General features: G+C 38.9%; 1 protein-coding gene across 2 annotated transcripts in view; it reads left to right on the forward strand.

Annotated features, from left to right (window-relative positions):
• ZNF385D (zinc finger protein 385D) overlaps window positions 1-25076 on the forward strand; it is a 336432-nt gene that overhangs the window by 76136 nt on the left and 235220 nt on the right. For both annotated transcript variants that reach the window (XM_027086528.1, XM_027086529.1), the window contains exon 2: window positions 17653-17795. In XM_027086528.1, coding sequence (XP_026942329.1) covers window positions 17653-17795 — 143 coding nt within the window. The remainder of the gene's footprint in view (window positions 1-17652; window positions 17796-25076) is intronic.

The raw sequence follows: 25076 nt of genomic DNA on the forward strand, positions 1-25076 counted from the left end.
AACTTATTGTGTGGCCTTGAAGAATTATCTTCACTTCACCATGGCTCCATTTCCTTAAGGCTGTGAGAGCGCAAAGGAGATACACTCCATGGATTACCCAGCACACAGGAGCTGAAATGTTACTGCCTTTATACCTGTGGAGGAAAGGAGAGTTGTTTACGAGATAGAATAAATTCATACCTAAAAGTGAAAGATGTTTAAGAAATTTATATAGTGCCAAGAAAAAAATGTTAATAAAATTCTAATCTAGAAAGATTAGAATTTTGATTGAACCACTTATTTATTATTTTAAAGAAAAAAAAGTCAATCATGGGGGCTTCATTGTCTTCAAAATCTATGATAAAATGTTCCTCACCTTTTAGCAACGCACTTCAATAAGTTCTCTGATTGTCCCCTTTTCTAGTTCTTCAGGGAGGTTACTGGGTTTTGAAATGGATAAGATTGTTAGTTTGGGCACAACAGAAGAAAGGGTACAATATCTCAGCAGGCTGTGATTCAATTTCACTCAGTCATCTGTTTGCTCATCTGCCTATATATCCATCCATCCATTCCAGGAAAAAGAAAAACAAGTCACCAAGTAGGTACTAGGAACCCCCTAATGCATAGAAGTCAAGGAGGATTACACTAGACATTCTCCTCAAGACCCCACATCCTCATGTTGGGAGGCAGACCCAGAGCAAGTAAATGCAGCGATGTATGTGCAGACAGAGGAGTGCAGGGTAGAGTGCCAAGGGAGTGCTCTTTCTACCCGGACATCTATAAGATACCCCGCAGAGGAAGTCATCCTTGAACTGTGTTCTGAACCAGGACTATGAGTCGTTATTTGCTATACTTTGATGTAGGTTTAGAGTATATGTGGAGGGGGATGTAACCGAGATAGATACAAGTTACAATGCATAATATGCTGCCATGGCTTCATATTTTCTAGGCTTAATTGGTAGTGGAAACTTGCCTTTCCAAAAGTGAGTTACACTAAATATTCTAGATTGAATCAATTCCTTTCCATACCTTGAAAACATATTTACCCACATTTATAGGGTCCTACTTTACTTTCCCTTCCCAGCCAAGTTGTTCAAAATAATTTTCCCCGCTAGACTCCATTCTGAACCCCTCTTCCATCCCTGACCCTCCTAAAAAGTGACTTCACTTTTTTTTTTTTGGACACAGGTATTTTTATTTTTTTTGTGTAAATACCTAGGGGATCACAGGGTCATATAGTAAGTGAATATTTAACTTCATAAGAATTTGCCAAATTTTTCCAAAGTGCTATATTATTTTGCATTTCTACCACCAAATATGAAATTTCCAGTTGTTCGGCATCCTTGCCAACACTTGGTATTGTTTTTCTTTTTAATTTTAGCTGTCCTAGTAGGTGATAATAATATCTTGTGGTTTTAACTTGTATTTCCCCAGTGATGTTGAGCATGTTTTCTTTCGCATATTTGCCATTTTGATTTCTTTGTTTGTGAAATGTCTGTTCAAAAGTTCTGCCTATTTTTAATTGAGTTAATATCTCAGTATTGAGCTATAAGAGTTCTTTATATATTCCAAATACAAGCTTTTTGTTAGATATATGTTTTGCATTATTTATTTTTCTTGTCAATAGCTTGCCCTTTCTTTATTTTTTTTTTAATACTGTCTTTCAAAGAGTAGGAAGCTTTAATTTTAATATACATTCAGCCCTCTCTATTTACAGGTTTTGTGTCTGCAGATTCAACCAACTGCAGGTGGAAAATATTGAAAAAAATTCTGGGAAGTTCCAAAAAGCAAAATTTGAATTTGCTGGGCACAGGAGACTATTTACATAGCATTTACATTGTATTAGGTATTATAAGTAATCTAGAGATGATTTACAGTATATGGGAGGATGTGTGTAGGTTATATGCAAATACTGTGCTATTTTATATAAGGGACGTGAGCATCCTCAGATTTTGGTATCCAGGGGTCCTGGAAGCAATCCCCTGTGAGAAAGTGACTTCTTTTTGTTGTTACCCACTAAATAGCTCATAAAGGTCACCAAAACTCTCGACATTAAATCTCATAGAAGTTGCCATCTTACTTGCTGCCTCCGTGGGCGGCCTTAGACAGTGCTGACCACTTCTTCCTCTTATAAACAACCTCTCCCTCTTGTCTCTGGAAAATCATTCTCTCCACCTCCATCTTGTTCTTTTTCCAGTCCTGCTCAGTCTTCTTCACTGGGCTAACAAGCCTCCAGATTGAGGCTTAGGCCCTGGGCTCTTTGTTCCACACTTTCCCGAGGAAATCTTTTTCATGTCCATGATTTGAGTTCCTACCTGATGAGTCTCCACTCTTTGCTCAGAATGAAGTCTGCCCAGAGCTGTCTTCTAAGTGCTAGTACCACTTACCCAATGGCTACCTTCGCACTTACACCTCAACCTCAGGATGTCAGAAACTTAGCTTGTCTTCTTCTCTTAGACTTGCCCTTCCTCAGCTGTTCTCTCCCTCAGCTGACATCCTCACCCTCTACATCTTGAGGACGCTTTAGGGAGATAAACAGAGGTGTTCCCTAAGTTGTGTGATGCTCGCCTAACTCACCTTGATGGTACTGGGAAAACCACACTAAACCATTTAAGCTCAGGAGATGTTTCATTAACACCTTGGGTCACATTGAAGGTCTACACAGATTGGTGAGTGCTTGGAGAGGAAGCAAAGAATATATCACAGTAATATCGTGTGGAAAAAACATGGGGAAAGAAAGATATTGATCAGGCTTTGGAGGAACAGTGAACTGTACACCCAGATGTGCTGGCATAGAGAAACTCATGTGGGCAAGTCCCAACTGAAAGGCACAGATCATGGAAAAAACAAGACCATATCACACGATGACAGCATCTTTTTTTTTTCTCTTTTAATAGTGAGATGACTAACGCCTGGATGTTATGAACAGAATTACCCCTCAGGGTAATTCAGATGTAGCTAGGCAGGTTTAACTGCCTACATTAGCTGCCTTTGAACACTTGGTTTTTTAGTGAGACTAGATTGTAACACACTTTGGTGAAATAAAAGCTTTGTGGTAGCACTCTCAAGAATTATCAGATATTAATAAACATCCATTTGCCCCAGGTCTGGCCCTTTTTCCATCTTTGGTTTGAAGATATGGTATCTTTTTTTTTTTTTTTTTGTGGTACGCGGGCCTCTCACTGCTGTGGCCTCTCCCGTTGCGGAGCACAGACTCCGGACGCACAGGCTCAGTGGCCATGGCTCACGGGCCCAGCCGCTCCGCGGCATGTGGGATCTTCCCGGACCGGGGCACGAACCCGCGTCCCCTGCATCGGCAGGCGGACTCTCAACCACTGTGCCACCAGGGAAACCCTGGTATCTTTTTAACCAAAGCACTCCTTACTCAATATTGATTTCAGCATCAATTTTTTAAAATTAGGTCGCCCTTTGAGGATTATCATCATTGATCACATGTGAAGATTCATAGACTGGCCATTGTCCTCTCGAGGAATGGAGAAGTCCTTGAGAAGGAATTAATTCTTTCTGGCACAATCCCAGCAGGGTCTGCCTTCTGACAGTGGCTATGTTTGGCTCTGGGAAAGCTCTCCTCCTCAACCCCAAAAGGAGATGGACCCAGGAGAAAGCAAGACTTCTCTTCTATCGGCAGTGCATTCTAGAACAGACTGTATCAGGCACCTTATCTGCAAATTACTCCTCACTGGAGATTGTTGGTTTTGCATTGAAGCCTCAAAGTCTAATAGAACCTTCTATAGTGATGGAAATTTTTTTTTTTAACTGCAGTATACAGCGAAGTAGCCTTTGTCCGCACATGGCTGTCAAGCCCTTGAAATGTGGTTGGTGTGACTGAGAAACTGAATGTTTAATTTTACTTAATTCCAATTTAAAAGAACCGCACATGGCTAAAGCCTACCACATGGGACAGCTCAGCACCAGAGCACTGTTTTTTATTAGTTACAAGTGATTTTGTGGAATGAAATCTTGGGAAATTCCTCTTGAGGAAAGTTTTACATTTTTATGCTTACTGGTGCAGACATGAGAGGAAGTTTCCAGGCAAAATCTTTTGATCGCCTGTGAGGAGGTCCTTGTCCTGACTTATGCAGTGTTTGACAGAGGGGCTGAAGTGCAGAGGGATATATAGGATTAAATGTCTAAAACTCCTTACTCTGGTACTCTTGACAGAATCTCCCAGGCACCAGAGATTGTCATGAAAGTTAGGTAAATAAGTGAAAGATTCCACTTTTCTTCTAGTGAAGACTTGACTCAGGATATTGGCAACTAGATAATAGCGGTATTTTGATTTTGGTCCCAGTATTCAATAACTAACAGAGAAAACATTAGTTAGTCCTTTTTTATAGCTTCCTTCCGAAATGAGTTTTCAAGTGATTTACTGCATCATTTATTGTTTGTTTGTTTGTTTATATTTTTTTCATATTCCTTTCCATTAAGGTTTATCACAGGATATTGAATATAGTTGCTATAAAACAGGACCTTGTTGTTTATCCATTCTATATATAATAGTTTGCATCCCAAACTCCCACTCCATCCCTCCCTTGCCCCCGTCCCATTTGTCATCCGCAAGTCTGTTCTCTATGTCTGTGAGTCTGTTTCTGTTTTGTACATATGTTAATTTGTGTCGTATTTTAGATTCCACATATAGGTGATATCCTATGGTATTTGTCTTTCTCTGGCTTACTTCACTTAGTATGATAATCTCTAGGTCCATCTATGTGACTGCAAATGAAAAGGATTATTTCACCCTTTTTTTAAGGCTGAGTAATATTCCATTGGATTTACTGGAATATTTAAATACTACAACTTAAAATGAATAAATAAAGGGTTTAAACAAGGGAGAATGGATCCCTCACATGGGCTTTCTTTCATGGGTAAAGTATGAGTCAGACAGTTGACTCGGCAAACGTTTCTGTGTCACTGTTTCCAGATCAGTGTTCCAGTTGCCCTGACTCACTCCCATTCTCACCTCATTCCTCTTTGTGGTCAAGGACAGGATGGATGAGGCAGCAGTCACCACCCTGTGTGGCTTAGTGCTGGCAACTGCCCTTGTGGACCAGACCCTGCTTTAATATTTGAATTGACCCGCCAAGTGCTGGTCACTTTAGGCCAATGAGGACCTTCAGCTCAGGTAGAAGGTGCTGGATCAATTTTCCACACCTTAGTAAGTGAATCGACAATCTAAAACAGAGGAAAACTGAAAGCAATAAAAGAAAAATGGTGACCAAGTCACAGTAAATTCAAATTTTATCTCAAAATTTGTTTCTAGTTGTATCTTTCAGTTGGGAACAACATTTAAACAAAGATAGGAACTGAATGGGAGTTTGGATCACTTGAGGTTGAAGGAAACAGGATAAACATACAGTTCTCCTAGCTAAGGAATAAAAAATAATCTCAACGACAAACTGCCCATTGTAATCCCTAACCTTGAGTTTTATAGAGACAGCTGCACAAGGGAATACCACAAATACCTGTTTGCTTTTCTTATTTGGCAAGTAGATGTTAAAGAATGTAAACCAGAGGACTTTTCAAACATTTGATATGATATTCGTGTCTTTCTGGATACATTCTCAAATATAGGGCAGAACCAGCATCTTCCCATGCAGATAAGTATTGGTAATAAATACTGAATATTCCTTTATCTTCTCCTGTACAAGGAATGTGTCTATTCCTTTTTCTTTTCTTTCTCTTTTTTTTTTTTGAGCAGTGGTGAAATTTTCTCACAAGATCTCTGATTTAGTGCTTTCCATTCTGGCTTCAAGGGAGCTGGCTTGCCTTGTATGACAAAACCGACTTCTTAGAGTGTTCTTTTTTGTTGTCATTTTGTTTGTTTTTGCTGATTTAATTTAAATGCTATTGGCATCAGTGTGTTGAAACTTGTTAAGGTTACTCAGGTTTACATCGAATGCCATTTTTTTACCTGTGTAATTGGAGGTGAGATGTAATTTAGGTAATAGCTTTGGCTTTTGAGTTTGTAAATTGGGTAATATAATAGATACCTGACAGAATTTTTGTGCATTTTAAAGGAATTAAGGGTAAAACAGGGCCTAGTTCATACCAATTACTCAATAGATTTATAAAGTTTAGTTTTTTTCTCAACGTTTGCTCCCATCCACCCTGGCTGGCCAATTTCACCAACAGCATCCCATGGCCATTGTTCTGTTTGTGTTACATCAAGTTTTGCCTTTATGCCCCAAATCCATCATTTCTTTTCTATTTCTTATTCATACTATCAGATCTAATTCTTTTATGTCCTCTATCACATAGACTCCAGAAATCCCCTCGTGCCCCTCCCTCCCCCAGTGCACATGGCAAATTCTAACCAAAATAGTTGGGATTGGATGTGAATAATGTTCCACGTCTATCAAATTAGTTGCTTTGCAGGTAACTACTTAGGACTTGATGTTACATAAAATGTTCTTGATGTTCTCCTAATAAGTATAAATATTCTGAGCAGTTTAACAGTTTAACTACGGCTCACTGTTGACACTCTCGAAATATATGTATGTATTTCAGTATAGATAAGCAAATATATACATATATATAATTAAATTGATGGTGAAAAAAGAGATATGATAGAAATGATTTCTCCCATCAGGAAATCAGGGATTTCTTCTGCTTTCTATAAATGTGTATATATATATATATATATATATATATATATATATATATATATATATATATATACATATATATATATACTATGTAATGATAATATATTTTAACAATAAATATGTATTATGTATATTGTTTTTCAATGATTCACAGTTTTAAAGCATACACTGTCATGAATACTGAACAGCAACAACCCTTGATCATTTTGAATGTTGGTTTTGTCACTTGGGGAAATGAATGATTAAGTAGTTGGTTAAGCTGTCAGACAGGACATCTGTGACTATTTGATGAAACCTGAATGGATCAAGTGCAGAAGTTCAAGGTTAAAATGTTGTATTATGGAAAGAATACTACTCCACTCTCAAGGAATATTTCAAAATATTGACTTACAAAGTAGCCTCTTATTGTGAAGTCTCTCCTTCTGCAGGGGTCAAAATAAAAGTGAAGAATAGGCAGGTGCTTTTAAAATTATCTTGATTGACCTCTTTCAGGGAGCCCGGATTTGTGTCTGGACCAACCTGAACAGCTCCTCTGGAATTTACTGAATTCGTTGAAACAAAAAACACTCCTCACTTAGCATCAACTGGCCAGACACTCTGCTAGGCACTTTATATACATTATCTCTAATACAGTAGCTTCAACTGACAATCACTGGTTTAGAATTCCTGTTTATCTGTATAAATTATTAAAACAAACATTTCCAAATTTACATTTTAATTAGATTTGCATTTCAAAAATGCAAACTTCTGAAGTGAATGTGTCTTATTTTCTCAGATAGTATTAACAAATATTCATGAACAAATAGGTTATTCCGGTATTTTTTTCAAATTCACAAATTCACGCTTTTGTGAATACACAGCTGTCTTGTGAAAAAACCAAAGTAATATTTAATATGTTTGCTCTATAGTTCAATTCAGAATTCTAAATATGAATATAAACTAACAAAACCAAACTTCAAAAAGGGACGGAGAGGAGTTTCATGAGTTTAGATCGCTTACTTCATCGTATTTACCTTATTTCCCTTCATTATTCAATACCTTACTCAATATAGCTATCATAACTAATCTCTACTTAATGACTGTTTTTTTAGTTTAACTTTAATGGCATAGAAGAAATTTGGTATAGAGAGATATTAACTGCTCTGAAATCTGAATAATTTATTAAGGTTTAATTTTTAAAACCTGCGTAAATTAAAACTGCATAGGGTTTGAAATACATAGTACTAGATGTAGGCCGAGTTTCACATACAAAGGGCATGAATTTGTATTTTTTCTGTTACTACCCTATGGAAGCTTCAAAATGCTTTCCTCAAATTGATAACAGCAATATTTCCAGAAGTGTGACATTCCGATGAGTGAAGCAACATTGTCGGTAAATGGTAACAACGAAACAACTCTTTTTTACCTATAGTCCTGTCTACAAATTCATTATGTATTTTGAAGTTAATTATGTTCAGGATAATTTTAAAGTAAAGGAAATAAACAAAAATTGATGTCCTAAATGTAATACATTCTAATAAAAATGAAAGAATGAAATAGCTATTTTTTCAAGGAGCATATTTTAGTCTGCTTTACAGATGAAACATGTTATGTTTGCCAGTTTTGATTTTACACTATTTGCCAATAGTATTCTTACTGCTGAGCATATACAGATTGAGACAAGTAAAATATTTCAGAACTTATACTCATTTTAAAAGCAGAAATATTAGTCACAGGTAATTTTTGAGAGACAGGCTCAGTCTTGTGCCTCTCTATAGATCTGTAGGCAATTACCTATTTTAGAATAAAGCAAGTCAGCATTTCACTCAGACTCAAGACTGGTTATACTCTAAAAAAAAAAAAAAAAAAAAAAAAAAAAAAGAATGGTTATACTCTGATGTTATAGGTCAAGTTCTTCCAGCAGTGGATTCTTTCTTGGGGAACATCTCCTGTGAGGAGTGAGAGATACAGGGAAGGGAAAAGTTGAACTGTGATGAAGTCACAACAGAGGCCTCAGTCTATCCTAGATTCTGTGAGGAACTTTAGAGCTGAAATAGAGCTTCAGAGTCTCCCTGCCTTGAGGCAAGGGGAAGGAGCCACTAATGAAACCTTGCATGAATCCGTCATTGTATGGGGCTACCAGCCCCTCCACTGGGGAGGAAGTTTGACCTTGGGTGAGGTAGCTCCCTTTGACCTCTGCAATGCTTGAGGAGGATCTCGTGAGAGTCTTCCATAGGGGGTCCCCCAGCAGGTGGGGGAGGGTGTGCCTCAGTTCAGAAGGGGGCTGTGGGGAGCACACCGCAGCATCCAGTACACCTGGGTTTGCCTAGCCAGTGGCCAAAGACTTTGTGGTCAACATGTTCTCTCTTTTCCAACTATCTTTTACATTTCTCTCTTCAAATAGGTAGGAAAGGATGAACTCAAATAGTATCCCCAGCTTCCCCCCAGCTTTATGACTCTTCTTTGATGTTTTTAATCCCTTAGGTAGGGAACCCCAGTTGTAACACTGAGAGAGGGCCCTGAACTGTGTGTATAATGAAATGTAAATGAAATACATATCTCAGAGGAAGAGAGGTAGGAATTAACTTTCCCTGGCAATAGAATCAATGTATTTTTAATTCTTTGTTCCTCTCATTGTGGTGGATTAAAAAAAAAGAAGGTTGAGCTTTTCCAGAACCTCTTTGGCTGTTCTGAACCAGAGGGGACTTAGAAATGAAATAATTCCAGAATATGTTCCTGCTAAATTGCATTCTTGTAATTATAAGAATGGAATGTCTCTGTGGAAGCAACATAAACAGCTAAAGAGTTTATCAACTTGTTTTTTCTCTCCATGATATTATGTTAGCCATTAGCTGATTTCTGAGATTTTAGGGTCAAACAAGGTAATGGATATATATGAATGACTATCTTTTGCAAAACATGACCTGTGACACAGATAATAAATATTTAAAATGATTTATTTAAAGCTCACTGTTACTTGTGGACAGGTTAAACCGCACCACTGATTTCAACCACAACTTAGTTGACTTCTGAGTTTTCTAAAGAGGCGCCAACCAAGAGGGAAGACATATGGGAACATATGTTTATGTATGACTGATTCACTTTGTTATAAAGCAGAAACTAACGCACCATTGTAAAGCAATTATACCCCAATAAAGATGTTAAAAAAAAAAAAAGAGGCGCCAACCAACATTTTATTTTGGTTCTTTAACTTTTTATCAAAAGAGAAATTGGAAAAAAACAAAAGAGAGAGAGAGAGAAATTGGTAGCAATACTAAATTCATGACAGGTCTATCACCAAAGTTTTATGAATGCCCTCTCTAAGAAAGTATACCACCAGGTGGACAATAAAATAAGTTTATGGTGTCCTCTGGCGAATGGAGAATTATTATATTTTGCTCTTATCTCTGTTTTAACATTGACCCTCTATTTCCTGACTCATACTACTTTTTATTTAATTGGTTTGCTGTTTCAAAGTGGCTGTTGTTGGCCTTGTAGCTGGTGAAGAACATTTCAAGAGAGAAGTAAAAAGTGGGGAAAAAAATACTGTTTTTGTTAATTTGGCTACAGATGCTTAGCCAATCAGGAGGGCCAGGAGAGCTAATGGTTTTTTTGGTATGGTTAATTAAATCCTGTGCTGATGGCTTCTGTTTTAGGTATTAAGTCACCCACCTTGTTAGTAGATACTCTGCTCCAATAGCATTGGATTTAGCATTGCAGAATCATTTTTTAAATGTTGAACCTTTGTTCGGGTAACTGATGAAGGGCAAGATGATGGTCTGTGTGCAATTGACGAGAACTGATCATGAGATTTCTAAAGATAATTTGTACGGAATCTCCCTCTACTGTGTTTTAAAAGCAAGATGGCAGGCAAGGACGTGACACAGACAGGAGCCTTTCTTCACTTTTCCTTTTTAAAAACTATGATTATTCTTTTATTGGAGTATAATTGCTTCACAATGTTCTGTTAGTTTCTGATGCGCAACGAAGTGAATCAGCTCCATGTATAGATATATCCCCTCCCTCTTGGACCTCCCTTCCACCCCCACCATCCCATCTAGGTCATCACACAGCACTGAGCTGAGCTCCCTGTGCTATATAGCAGGTTCCCACTAGCTATCTACTTTACACATGGTAGTGTATATAAGTCAATCCTAAACTCCCAATGTTCCCACCCTCCCCTTTCCCCCCTGTGTCCACATATCTGTTCTCATCAGATATCATATCTGTTCTCATCAGAAACGCATCATATCTATGTCTCCGTTTCTATTCCTGCCCTGCAAATAGGTTCATCTGTACCATTTTTCTAGATTCCACATATATGCGTTAATATACGATATTTGTTTCTCTCTTTCTGACTTACTGCACTCTGTGTGACACACTCTAGGTCCATCCACATCTCTACAAATGAACCAGTTTCATTCCTTTTTAGGGCTGAGTAATATAACATTGTATATATGTACCACATCTTCTTTATCCACTCATCTGTTGATGGACATTTAGGTTGCTTCCATGTCCTGGCTATTGTAAATAGTGCTGCAATGAACACTGAGGTACATGGGTCTTTTTGAATTATGGTTTTTCTCCTGGTATATGCCCAGTAGTGGGATTGCTGTGTTATATGGTAGCTCTATTTTTAGTTTTTTAAGGAATGTAAAATGGCTGTATCAATTTACATTCCCACCAACAGTGCAGGAGGGTTCCCTTTTCTCCACACCCTCTGCAGCATTTATTTTTTGTAGATTTTTTGATGATGGCCATTCTGACTGGTGTGAGGTGATACCTCATTGTAGTTTTGATTTTCATTCCTCTAATAATTTGTGATGTTGAGCATCTTTTCATGTGCCTCTTGGCCATCTGTATGTCTTCTTTGGAGAAATGTCTATTTATGTCTTCTGCCCATTTTTGGATTGGGTTGTTTGTTTGTTTGATATTAAGCTCCATGAGCTGTTTGTATATTTTGGGGGATTAATCCTTTGTCCATTGCTTCCTTTACAAATATTTTTTCCCATTCTGAGGGTTGTCTTTTCATCTTGTTTATGGTTTCCTTTGCTGTGCAAAAGCTTTGAAGTTTCATTAGGTCCCATTTGCTTATTTTTGTTTTTATTTCCATTACTCTACAAGGTGGATCAAAAAAGATCTTGCTGTGATTTGTGTCAAAGAGTGTTCTTCCTATGTTTTCCTCTAAGAGTTTTATAGTGTCCGGTCTTACATTTAGGTCTCTAATACATTTTGAGTTTATTTTTATATATGGCGTTAGGGAGTGTTCTAATTTCATTCTTTTACATGTAGCTGTCCAGTTTTCCCAGCACCACTTATTGAAGAGACTGTCTTTTCTCCATTGTATATCCTTACCTCCTTTGTCATAGATCAGGTGACTATAAGTGTGTCGGTTTATCTCTGGGCTTTCTATCCTGTTCCATTGATCTATATTTCTGTTTTTGTGCCAGTACCATCCTGTCTTGATATCTGTAGCTTTGTAGTATAATCTGAAGTGAGGGAGCCTCCAGATCCATTTTCCTTTCTCAAGATTGCTTTGGCTATTCAGGGTCTTTTGTGTTTCCATACAAATTGTAAAAATTTTAGTTGTAATTCTGTGAAGAACGCCATTGGTAATTTGATAGGGATTGCATTGAATCTGTAGAATGCTTTGGGTAGTATAGTCATTTTCACAATATTGATTCATCCAATCCAAGAACATGGTATATTTCTCCATCTGTTTGTGTCATCTTTGAGTTCTTTCATCAGTGTTTTATGGTTTTCGGAATACGAGTCTTTTGCCTCCTTAGGTAGGTTTATTCCTAGGTATTTTATTCTTTTTGTTGCATTGGCAAATGGGATTGTTTCCTTAATTTCTCTTTCTGATATTTTGTTGTTAGTGTATAGGAATGCAACTATTTCAAATACATTGATTAAATCTATTAGTTTTTGGTGGCATTTTTAGGATTTTCTATGTATAGTATCATGTCATCTGCAAACAACGACAGATTTACTTCTTCTTTTCCAATTTATATGCCTTTTATTCCTTTTTCTTCTCTGATTGCCATGGTTAGGACTTCCAATACTTTGTTGAATAGTAGTGGTGAGAGTGGACCTCCTTGTCTTGTTCCTGATCTTAAAGGAAATGCTTTCTGTTTTTCACCATTGAGAATAATATTGAGAATAATGTTTGCTGTGTGTCTGTCGTATATGGCCTTTATTATATTGAGGTAGATTCCCTCTATGCCCACTTTCTGGAGAGTTTTTTATCATAACTGGGTGTTGAATTTTGTCAAAACTTTTTTCTGCATCTATTGAGATGATCATGTTTTTTATTCTTTAATTTGTTAATATTGGTGTATCACATTGATTGATTTGTGTATATTGAAGAATCCTTGCATACCTGGGATAAATCCCATGGTACATGCTCCTTTTAATGTGCCGTTGGATTCTGTTTGTTAGTATTTTGTTGAGATTTTTGCGTTTATGTTCATCAGTTATATTGGTCTATAATTTTCTCTTTTTTGTGATATCTTTGTCTGGTTTTGGTATCAGGATGATGGTGGCCTCATAGAATGAGGTTGGGAGTGTTCCTTCCTCTGCAATTTTTTGGAAGAGTTTGAGAAGGATAGGTGTTAGCTCTTCTCTAAATGTTTGATAGAATTCGCCTGTGAAGCCATCTGGTCTTGTACTTTTGTTTGTTGGAAATTTTTTAATTAGTTTCACTTTCATTACTTGTGATTTTTCTGTTTCTATTTTCTAATTCTTCCTGGTTCAGTCTTGGAAAGTTGTACCTTTCCAAGAATTTGTCCATTTCTTCCAGGTTGTCCATTTTATTGGCATATAGTTGCTTGTAGTAGTCTCTTATGATCCTTTGTATTTTTGCGGTGTCAGTTGTAATTTCTCCTTTTCTCCTTTTTCATTTTTAATTTTATTGATTTCAGTCCTCTCCCTTTTTTTCTTGATGAGTCTGGCTAAAGGTTTATCAATTTTGTTTATCTTTTCAAAGAATCAACTTTTAGTTTTATTGATCTTTTCTTTTGTTGTCTTCATTTCTATGTCAGTTATTTCTGCTCTGATCTTCATGATTTCTTTCCTAATAACTAACTTTGGGTTTTTTGTTGTTGTTGTTGTTCTTCTTTCTCTAGTTCCCTTAGGTGTAAGGTTAGATTGTTTATTTGAGATTTTTCTTGTTCTTGATGTGAGATTGAATTGCTATAAACTTCCATCTTAGAACTGCTTTTGCTGCATCCCATAGGTTTTGGGTTATTGTGTTTTCATTGTCATTTGTTTCTAGGTTTTTTAAAATTTCTTCTTTGGTTTCTTCAGTGATCTCTTGGCTATTTAGCAGTGCACTGTTTAGCCTCCATGGGTTTGTGCTTTTTATAGTTTTTTTCCCATAATTGATTTCTAATCTCATAGCGTTGTGGTTGGAAATGATGCTCGATATGATTTCAATTTTCTTAAATTTTCCAAGGCTTGATTTGTGACCCAAGATGTGATCTGTCCTGGAGAATGTTCCATGTGCACTTGAGAAGAAAGTGTTTTGTGCCATTTTCTGGTGGAATGTCTTATAAATATCAGTTAAGTGTGTTTGGTCTGTTGTGTAATTTAAAGCTTGTGTTTCCTTATTTATTTTCTGTCAGGATGGTCTGTCCATTGGTGTAAGTGGAGTGTTAAAGACCCCCCACTATTATTGTGTTACTGTCAATTTCCCCTTTTATGACTTTTAGCATTTGCCTTATGTATTGAGGTGCTCTTATGTTGGGTGCATAAATATTTACAATTCTTATATCTTCCTCTTGGATTGATCCCTTGACCATTATGTAATGTTGTTCCTTGTCTCTTGTAATAGTCTTTATTTTAAAGTCTATTTTGTCTGATATGAGAATTGCAACTCCAGCTTTTTTTTGATTTCCATTTGCATGGAATATCTTTTTCCATCCCCTCACCTTCCGTCTGCATGTGTCCCTAGGTCTGAAGTGTGTCTTTTGTGGGCAGCGTATATACAGGTCTTGTTTTTATATGCATTCAGCCAGTCTATGTGTTTTGGTTGGAGCATTTAATCCATTTACATTCAAGGCAGTTATCGATGTGTGTGTTCCTATTACCATTTTCTTAATTGTTTTGGGTATTTTTCTGTGGGTCTTTTTCTTCTCTTGTATTTCCCACCTAGAGAAGTTCCTTTAGCATTTGTTGTAAAGCTGGTTTGGTGGTGCTGAATTCTCTTAGCTTTTGCTTGTCTGTGAAGCTTTTGATTTCTCCATTGAATCTTAATGAGATCCTGCTAGGTAGAGTAATCTTGGTTGTAGGTTTTCCCCTTTCATCACTTTAAATATATCCTGCCACTGCCTTCTGACCTGCAGAGTTTCTGCTGAAAAGTCATCTGAAAACCTTATGGGAATTCCCTTGTATATTATTTGTTGCTTTTCCCTTGCTGCTTTTAATATTTTTCCTTTGAATTTACTTTTTGTTAGTTTGAGTAATATGTGTCCTGGTGTGTTTCTACTAAGGTTTATCCTGTATGGGACTCTCTGTGCTTCCTGGACTTGGGTGGCTGTTTCCTTTCCCATGTTAGGGAAGTTTTCGACTATAATCTCTTCAAATATTTTCTCAGACACTTTCTCTTTCTCTTATTCTTTGGCACCCCTATAATTCGAATGTTGGTGTGTTTAATGTTTTCCCAGAGGTCTCTGAGACTGTCCTCAATTCTTTTCATTCTTTTTTCTTTATTCTGCTCCACGGCAGTTATTTCCACTATTTTATCTTCCAGGTCACTTTACCATTCTTCTGCCTCAGTTATTCTGCTATTGATTCCTTCTAGAGTATTTTTAATTTCAGTTATTGTGTTGTTCATCACTGTTTGCTTGTTCTTAAATTCTAGGTCCTTGTTAAAAATTTCTTTTATTTTCTCCATTCTGTTTCTGAGATTTTGTATCATCCTTCCTATCATTACTCTGAATTCTTTTTCAGGTAGGTTGCCTATTTCCTCTTCATTTATTTGGTCTTGTAGGTTTTTACCTTGTTCCTTTGTCTGTAATATATTTTTTTGCCATCTCATTTTTTTTTTTGATGGGTGGGGCTGTGTTCCTGTCTTGCTGGTTGTTTGGCCTGAGTCTTCCAGCATTGGAGTTTGCAGGCAGGTGGGTAGAGCTGGGTCTTGTTGCTGAGATGAAGACCTCTGGGAGGCCTCACTCCGATTAATATTCCCTGGGGTCTGAGGTTCTCTGTTAGTCCAGCGGTTTGGACTCAGAGCTCCCACCACAGGAGCTCGGGCCCAACCCCCGGCCTGGGAACCAAGATCACGCAAGCCAGGTGGCACAGCCAAAGACAAAAAGGAATAGAACAATAACAAAGAATAAAAGTAAAATAAAATTAGAAAAATAAAAAATATGTTATAAAAAATAAACGTATAAATGAAACAACAACAAGGTAAAAGAGAACCACAATAGCAAGAAAAAAACAACTAAAAAAAGGCCGGAAAAGGCCGTGGCTGTGGGAAGTGGAGTTTAGGCGGGGGGCAGGGCCTAGGCAGGGTGGGGCTTAGGTGGGGCGGGGCTTAGGCGAGGGGCAGGGCTTAGGCGGGGTGGCAGGGCTTAGGTGGGGGCAGACCTAGGCTCAGGACCCAAACAGCCAGAAAAGGCCCTAGGGGTGTGGGGGGCAGGGCTTAGGCTCAGCACCACACAGCTGGAGGGGGCCTTGGTGTGCGGAGGTTTAGTCCAGGACCCGAGTGGGCAGAGGAGATGCTGGCCATGTTCCCTTCTGATCCTCTGATCCCCCGAACATCTCTCCATGTCCCCCTGATCCCCTCGTAGTGAGTGGGCCCCTCCCCTCCCCCAACTGCCCCTTAGGTGTGTTGGTCCCCTCCCGCCTCTACTTCTCCTCCCCTCTCACTCCACTCCACATCCTACCCACTCACTCGGGGGTTCCCCCTGTCCCCTTAGGTGTCTGAGGTCCTGCACCAGTGCCTGGTAGGTGCCCTAGTTGTCAGGAGATGCAAACTTCGCATCCTCCTACTCTGCCATCTTCTCTTTTCTGTCTCCTGGAATTCTTTTCCATGAGAAAGGAATAATTCTAGTGCATTTTGTTTTCCTCATGCTTCTTGGATTCTCACCAGCAGGTTTTTACAGTCCATTGCTTGCCTCTCAGATTAGAAGAACGCTGGCATATTTTAACAGTTTCCTAGGATTCAAACAGCCTTTAATTAACAGCCAATTGATGCTTTGGAATGTTACCAAAGTATGAGAGACATAACAGGGAGATGGGCTCCTTTCAGCTTCTGAATGCAGTGGAATCCTAGAACAGGGGGCAGAGGTAGGAGTCCCTTGCAAACAGCCTTTGCCCACTGGTATGCAAGGGAGCTGTCTGTGTTGCCATAATATTCCATTGCCTGCTCATTGGTGACCTTCTAAATTCCACCTACTTATGACTGGGAAGGAAGGGGGCAGCTAGTCTTGAATGTTTAAAGCCACAGGGGTGCTAAATAGCTCAGGGATCACATGATATGTAGCTGGATTTGCTGGTTTTAACCCTCCAGTTGCCAGGGAAGTAAGGTACAGCTGCCTGCGTTTGCGTTAAGTTTCTTTTCTGTGCCAGGTTCATGTCATCTTGCTGCCAGAGTTTTAGATGCGGTGGAAAAGAGCAGCTCTGTAAAAGAATCCCTCAGACTGCATGTATATTTTGAGCAGGAGTTAGTTTTCAAAGAGGGATGGGGGAGCATTGGAGGGGTTTTCCCTTTGAATCAAGGGATGTTGCTTATAGATTTGTAGCTGACTTAGTCCCGGGTTGTAGGCAGGAAAAGAAGGATGGATTGGGGAGTATGAAATGTTTGAAATGTTAACAATTCCTTATGTAACCAGATAGTTTTAATCCAAGAGGGAAAAAGGAGCAGCTCAACTGGTTTTCTCTGCTTAATGGCACATCTGCTCGTTGGCCGGTTTCCAGTTGAGGTCAATACACTCCATGTCTTGTTTTTTCCAGTGACCCATAAAGCTGGCCTTTTGGTCTCAAAAGAGACCTTGGTGTTTGTGTGTTGTGTGTTTAATATGCACCATGTCCCTGATCGCTCCCTTTGTTCTCCTCTGTGCAGGTGGTACATGCCAGAGCCCCGCTCTCCCAGCCCTGGTCCGTCCACCAGCCCCTCCTTTGCAACCATCGCTGGATATTAAACCGTTTCTTCCCTTTCCTCTTGACACTGCGGCCGCAGTCAACCTCTTCCCCAATTTTAATGCGGTAAGTCCCACATCATCTGCATATGCCAGGGTGGTAGGTACTGGAAAACCTTAAGGGCCAGGAGTGAGCTGCTCACTACCTCTCATTTACTCTATGCTTTGTTCCGTAGATTGTCTGAAAGCACGTCAGGGTTAGTTGTCTGCCTGGTTGTGTAAGGTCCCCAGAGCCAGGCTCCTTCAAAGGGAAAATGAAAAGAGATGTAATCTGATTAGGTTGATCATGAATTCATGTCTCCCTTTTAGTGTCTTTTTGGACAACACTAACCATTTTATTAGTTTATTTTCCATGCCAAATTCAATTTAATTGAAATTTAATGAATGTGTTTAGAGAGCATTCAAATTCAAGTAGATGTCTAAAAACTTAAACATGTGTTTCTTCTCTCTGGGCCTTTTACTTTAATTTTCAAATCTGTTATTTCTTTTCTGATTTAATAAAGAGGACCCTTATAATCACACTAGAGATACATTTCATGTATACAGCACATTTTCTCTCTTAACTTAAAACAGTGTAGGGTTCTGGTACCAAGAATTTTCATTTTATTTTCTTCCTGCTCAGGCACAGTTCCTCAACTTAGGTCTTTCTTAAATGACCTTGTTTTGGGGGCTTTGTCAGCAGCCTTCTCAACAAAAGTTCAATACTTACTTACCTGTTTTCACTCTTAAGCATGTCTTTATAAGTGGACAGATTCCTCTTATTTATCATCATCTTTTTTTGTACAAGCAGTGAGAATATTCCTAGGATGGAAATAGAAATAAGGGTTGAAAAGGTTAGAAGCCAGTGAGTGACATTTTTTTTCTAATATCATCTGATTCAGCCTTCAGCCGTTGTTATAATGCAGGTCTGAGTTTATCAATGACAGGACATGTCAACACAACCAAGGTGAAGGGGGTTAGGACGCAAGGTCTCTGAATGCCCAGGGAGCTAAATAAAACAGATTTCTTACTGCAACATCTTACCCCCATGATGGATTTTTAAAAAATCTGCCCACAATTAGATCATTCTCCTTCAGGAGACAGAAGTGGGTCTTATTTATTTTAATCATGCTTTGTCATGGGGACTTTGGACCTGCCAAGGAGATGGTATGGTTACATACTAGCCTTTCCTAAAGGACAAGGGAAAATCACAGTGATTTCATTGCTTTGGGGAGCATGAAGGATTTTCCATAGGAATATTATTTTGAAATTGATGGAACCTAAATAGAACAGCATAAAGATCATATTTCCAAAGTAGAGGTTTCTAATTCTAGGTATTTCAATAAGAGTAGAGGAAAAAATTGCTCATAATCAAATTTCCTGATTCTTGAATCACCACAGTAAAGTCCCTGGGTTTCCTCTCTCTGAGCTCTTTGCCTGCTCCACTGTTAAGTGGCTTCTTGGCACCATTTTGCTTCCTGCCACCTGGAGATGATCCATCAGGGTGCTTTACCTGGCCTCTGAGACTACTTGGCCTCCTGTCCCTCATGTCTCATATCAGCTCTAGAGAAGCTGAGGTACAATTCCTGGAAGGTTGTAAAAGGCTGGGTTTTAAACTTTTGATTTGCCCTTTGGGAAACATTAAAAGCAAAATGATTAATTTGATTGGCAATGAGTATTATTTGTCATAAAACAAAGATGAGTGATATATGGAGCCATAGGACACTGAGCAAATGTCTTAATCCTCTTTGGTACTGTTTTGTCATCTTTAAAATAAAGGGAGTGGACCTGATAATCTCTTCCTTTGGGGTTATCCCATTCAAAATAGTTGAGCTTTTGTGGGCAAAGACAGCATTGCATGGTGGTCAAGTTGGACTCTGAGCTAGAATGACTGGGTTCAAGTCAGAGCTGCTACTCACCATCATCACGACCTTGGGCGAGTCACATAATCCTTATGTATCTCGATATCTTTGTCTGTAAAATGGGACTAATAACCTACTTTGTAGGCTTGTGGTCATGATTATGTGGGTTAAATCATTTAGAACAGGGCTCAGCATTAATAATCATTGCTTTAATGACAGGTATTATATTCATAAATAGCCTGTAAATCCTTATTTTGAATTTGGAGGTTCATTGACTAACTGATTGCCAAAGTTTTACTTGATTCTTTTTCTTCTATGATAATTTGGACTTGTGTTGTTATTTCTTTCATTTAAACCAAGAGACCCTCTGTTGCTCCACCTGTTGGTTATTTCCTTCTAGTGCTGGTCAAGCTGCAGCCAGTCATGGATTAAGCCATTCTTTGTTTCCAACTGAGTGGAATGGTTGCAAAGCCCCAAATCTGGTAGTTTTGGACTGAGAATTATGATATAGAGCATCTCTTTAAGTAACAGCCTGAGTTCTTGATTTTGTAGCAGGTGTGATTCTCAATCTACAAATTCAGGGTGTGTTAAATGTAACATTTGATTGCTGTAAGTTGATTTTATTTCTGGCTCAAAAGCCCATTTCATTAGTCTGTAGGGAAGTGAAATTTAATGGTTTCAGGATGTGCTAAGGCTCTAGAATCTAACAGATTATCCACCCAGCTTTTGGTGAGCGACTTCCTCTGTTCATCAAGTTATGTGTCCACATAGGCAATCATGGTATGATGAGCCCCTAGTGAGCATGGCCTTTTAGGCCCAAACTCTTGACTTTGAACACACAAACTGGTGAGGCTCTAGCGGTGCCTCCCGCCTAGATGTGCGACACTGCTATTACCTCTTTCCCACCCCACAATTTTCTTTCATCTGACCTTTTGAAACAAAGTCCATGGTGATCAGAAACTGTTTTCCTGTTATATTTCTTCTCTGAGTATATGAGTATAGAATGGTCTATTTGGGATAAAGTGTGGCAGAAAGGTAAAGGAAAGAAATTTCAGTTATATACATGTAACAAAATACACACGTGAATATCTGAGATTATTGTCCTTAAATAAGAGTATAAACCATTGGGTTCAGATGTGAGTCAGGAAGAATCATGAAACATCTGTTAAAAAAAACACACACAGGGCTTCCCTGGTGGCACAGTGGTTGAGAGGCCGCCTGCCGATGCAGGGGACACGGGTTCGTGCCCCGGTCTGGGAAGATCCCACATGCCGCGGAGCGGCTGGGCCCGTGAGCCATGGCCGCTGAGCCTGCGCGTCTGGAGCCTGTGCTCCGCAACGGGAGAGGCCACACAGTGAGAGGCCCGTGTACTGCAAAAACAAAGAAACAAACAAACAAAAAAACCAAACAAACAAAACAACACACACACAGTTATGAGAGAAACAGATGTAGGATATGACCTGGGCTATGGATATATAAAAGGACATTCAATAAAATCATTAGGATCCCTTAATATACTTAAAGCCAACTTTAAGGAATAGCAACAGAAGCCATTCCCTTGACCTAGGGATGTTGTATCTCTGGTTGTTCCAGTAGCTTTCAGACAAGAGAAATTTTCCTTTAATTCCTCATATACCCCTACTCTATCCTTCAATCTCTTCACTGGAGTTTCAGTGCTTAGGACCATTCTTATCCCAGTGATCCCATTCTGCGTGTGCATTTCTTGAAAGGAACCAATCCTGGAAATAGGTAAATGGTATTTAGTAATGAAATATTTCTTTTCTAAGTAGTGTGAGCTTGGTCCATTCAGTCAACTGCTAGTTATCAAGCATCTTCTATGTGCTAGGAATAGTGATAACAAAATTTATGTTATGACCTCTACCATGAAATAATTTAGTTTATAAAGGAGAAGCTGACAAATAAATAAATATTTATAAATATGGGTGCTTTTATAGAGAATGATGTCTAGGATAGAATGGCTGCTCAAGGACAGGAGTGAAAGGCTGTCCTTATGTTTGTCTTAGTGAGGGATTGGTGAGAAAAATAGAAACTATTCTAGGCATGCTGACAGGAAGGGAATTAATAGAAGGATTTAGATGCTTAAAAAACATTTGGAGGTGTTGGGCAAACAAAGGTCAGGGAAGGCTGTTGCTGGCTCTTGGTTTTTCTACTTGCTTTCATGGAGTCGGGAAGTTGCAGAAATACAGGATGCCTAGTAATCCCAGTTACTTTCATCCAAATCCCACGATTTTGGATTTTTTTTAAAAAAGATAACAATAGATTATAATCCATTGAATAAACTATGAATCCATGATTCCACACAGATATAATTAAACACAGAGAAGGTAAAGCTTTTACTTCCAGTAGAATGCCTGTGAATAAATGTAGGAGGAAAAATGAAAATAAAAAATTGGCATTTGGCAAACATTCAAGTTATTCAGCCAGGGGACATATAGGGAACAGGATATTTACACAGTCTCCAGATATTTCCACACAAATACCTACTAATTACAAAGAAAAAAAGGAACTTTACAGTGGAGAAACCTAGCAGGCACCATCTTACTCAAATGAACAGTGTTATCATCTGTAATTCGGCAAATAAAGACCATGTGCCACCCAGTAGGACACGATAAGACAGCTTCACTAATGTGATATCTGAAAGACGTGTATCTCGAGTACTTAGTGGGCTCTTGCACTGAAAATTGCTGGCCGAGATCTGTGGGAACGTACGCCTCAGGCTTCCTGTCTCTAGGATGTAAGGGGGAGCACATAAGAGCGGAAGCAGTGCTGAGTTGCCAACAGAAGACTTGACATGATGGCAGAATGGAAAGGACTATTGAGAATCAGAAAAGCTAGAAGTTTCTGCAATCTTGGGCAAGAAGCTAAGTCCATTGGAGCCCCAGTGTCCTGTGCCAGAAAAGGATAGTGGCTAACTATCTCTTAGGTTTGTTACCAGCAAGGTAGCTGAGTTTTAAAATGCTGGAAATGGAAGCAGAGAATGGGCTTGGGTAAGACCTTGGGATATTGTTTAGATTGGAGCTAACCTGTAAAAAATGGCTATACTCCCTGACAATTTTCTCCAAAGGTCTCTGAACTGCCTTTTTGTTTTTCATGTCTCTAACATATTTTCTTCATATTCTGCTCAGTAGTCATGACAATAATGAACATTGAGAATATCATTGAAAAGTACAAGTTTTGGAGGACATGTTGATGGGAGCTGACAGTGAACCTGACTCCATGCTCCCCTCCCATGACTATATTTCTTGTTGGCATAAAGATTAAATGAGTAAGCTCGACCTAGTGCACCTGCATAAGCCAGATACTCAGCAAATATTGAGTCTTGTCTCTTCCAGAAGATTCACAAGGAAGTGTAAGGAGGTCATGCAGAGTGCAAAGAGGCAGCAAGGTGTGCAAAAACAGGAGATGACTATTTTGTTTTTCAGTCTGCCCTGGCTAATATTCTTTAACAGTAAAAAAAAAAAAAAAAAAAAGTAAATTAGCCTAGAAATTTTGACTCTGTCCTGTTCCTCTGTGTAATGACTTCATTGCCAGAGAGGGAGCAAATGGGGAGGAAGAAAGGGGGAAAAGAAAGAGGCTGAGAGAGATCAAATCCTAGCATCTGACTCCAGTTCTTAGTTTTCAAAAACACTGACCCTACAAGCAACCAGCCATATACACTTGAATGTGGCATTAGTTTGGGTTCAGAAATTTTATCAGTTGGTGGGGGGGCAGGAAAGTGAACTTGATGTGTCTTATAGGAGTGCTTCTCATAATTAGGATGCATGTGAAGAATCAAGGGAATCGTGTTAAAATGCAAATTGTGATTTAGTAGTTCAGGGATAGGGCCTGAGATTTTGAACATATGTGGGTAGAGGGAGGGAAAGCCAGGAGAATGACTACATACACTGGACACTTCTTAAACGCTTCTGCAGAGTATCTCTTCATTCACTCAACAAATATTTATTGAGGGCCTACTATGTGCTGGGCCCTTAGGATTCCACAGCAAAACTAACAGGCCAAGTCTCTGCCACTGTGGAACTTGCTTTTTGGTGTATGTGTGGTGGGGCGTTGGGGACATTTGAAGCTATTGGTAGCTGCAGCTCTACCCCAGGCATGATCCTTCTACGGTGTGCTTTAGCTCCCAGAAATACTAGGAGCCTTCCTTATAGGGTGACATTGTTCAGGACTTTGGTCATAGGTGCCATTTATTGAATGCTTAGTATGCACCATATACCTGAAATCATCCCTTGCATCCCAACTGGTTAAAAGCAAAATTTTGCTGTGAAATTTTTAAGCTTTTATGTGTGTCACAATCTCCAAATTGTTGGCGAGAAAAATACAGGAATGAGTTTTTCATTCGTTTATTCGTTCAATGCTTTCTTCATTCTACAAACTTTTGAGACCACTGGAAAAATTCTATAGATTGAAAACTGTGCCTCCTAAAAATAGCTGCATCAAAAGTATCTGTTGTAAAGAAAGTACTAATAAGTATAATGGAGAGGATGAGGAGGGAGAAGAGGTAATTCATCTCTTACTCACTGATTCACTCTCTGGGCATTTGTTAGGCACCAGCTATCTGTCTGACACTCTAGTAGACCTGGAAATACAAGAGAAAGAACAGGAGTGGGAGGAATGGTCTTTGTAACTATGGCATCAACCCAGTTGATTCATCACTCTTGAAAATACTCTTCTATCAGCAGGTGGTAAAGCATCTAGATATAAAAACACTACATTAGGGTTTGCCTGGTGGCGCAGTGGTTGAGAGTCCGCCTGCCCATGCAGGGGATGCGGGTTCGTGCCCCGGTCCGGGAAGATCCCACATGCAGCGGAGGGGCTGGGCCCGTGAGCCATGGCCGCTGAGCCTGCGCGTCCGGAGCCTGTGCTCCGCAATGGGAGAGGCCACAACAGTGAGAGGCCTGCGTACCGCAAAAAACAAACAAACAAAACAGAAAAAACCCACTACATTAGACAATAAGGTCTATGCAAGCATTAGACAATAAGGTCTATGCAAGCATGCGGTGAAATAGTTAAAACGTTCTATAAAGAACTCAGTAATTAAATCCTTAAATAAAGGCCTGTGAAAATAAGTGCTAACTGAGGCCAAGGGAAGGAGTGGTTACTTGGAGATGGCCAAGGAAAGCTATATGGTAAAAGTTAAGGTTTAATTTGAGATTCGTAATTGGTTCCAAATTTGTCTCTTTCATTAAGTTATAGAGCCTGGGATATCACAAAGACTCAATACACATGTCTTTTTTTTTTTGAATTGAAATGTAGTTGGTTTACAATGTGTTATTTTCTGGTGTACAGCAAAATGACTCAGATATATATATATATATTTTTTTCATATTCTTTTCCATTATGGCTTATAACAGAACATTGAATATAGTTCCCTGTGCTATGCAGTAGGATCTTGTTGTTTATTTATTTTATATATAGTAGTGTGTATCTGCTAATCCCAAACTCCTAATTTATCCCTCCCCCACCCCCTTTCCCCCTTGGTAACCATA

This window comes from Aethalodelphis obliquidens, unplaced genomic scaffold, assembly GCF_003676395.1.
Source record: "Aethalodelphis obliquidens isolate GAN/ISIS:26980383/991018 unplaced genomic scaffold, ASM367639v1 scaffold56, whole genome shotgun sequence".
NCBI lineage: Eukaryota > Metazoa > Chordata > Mammalia > Artiodactyla > Delphinidae > Aethalodelphis > Aethalodelphis obliquidens.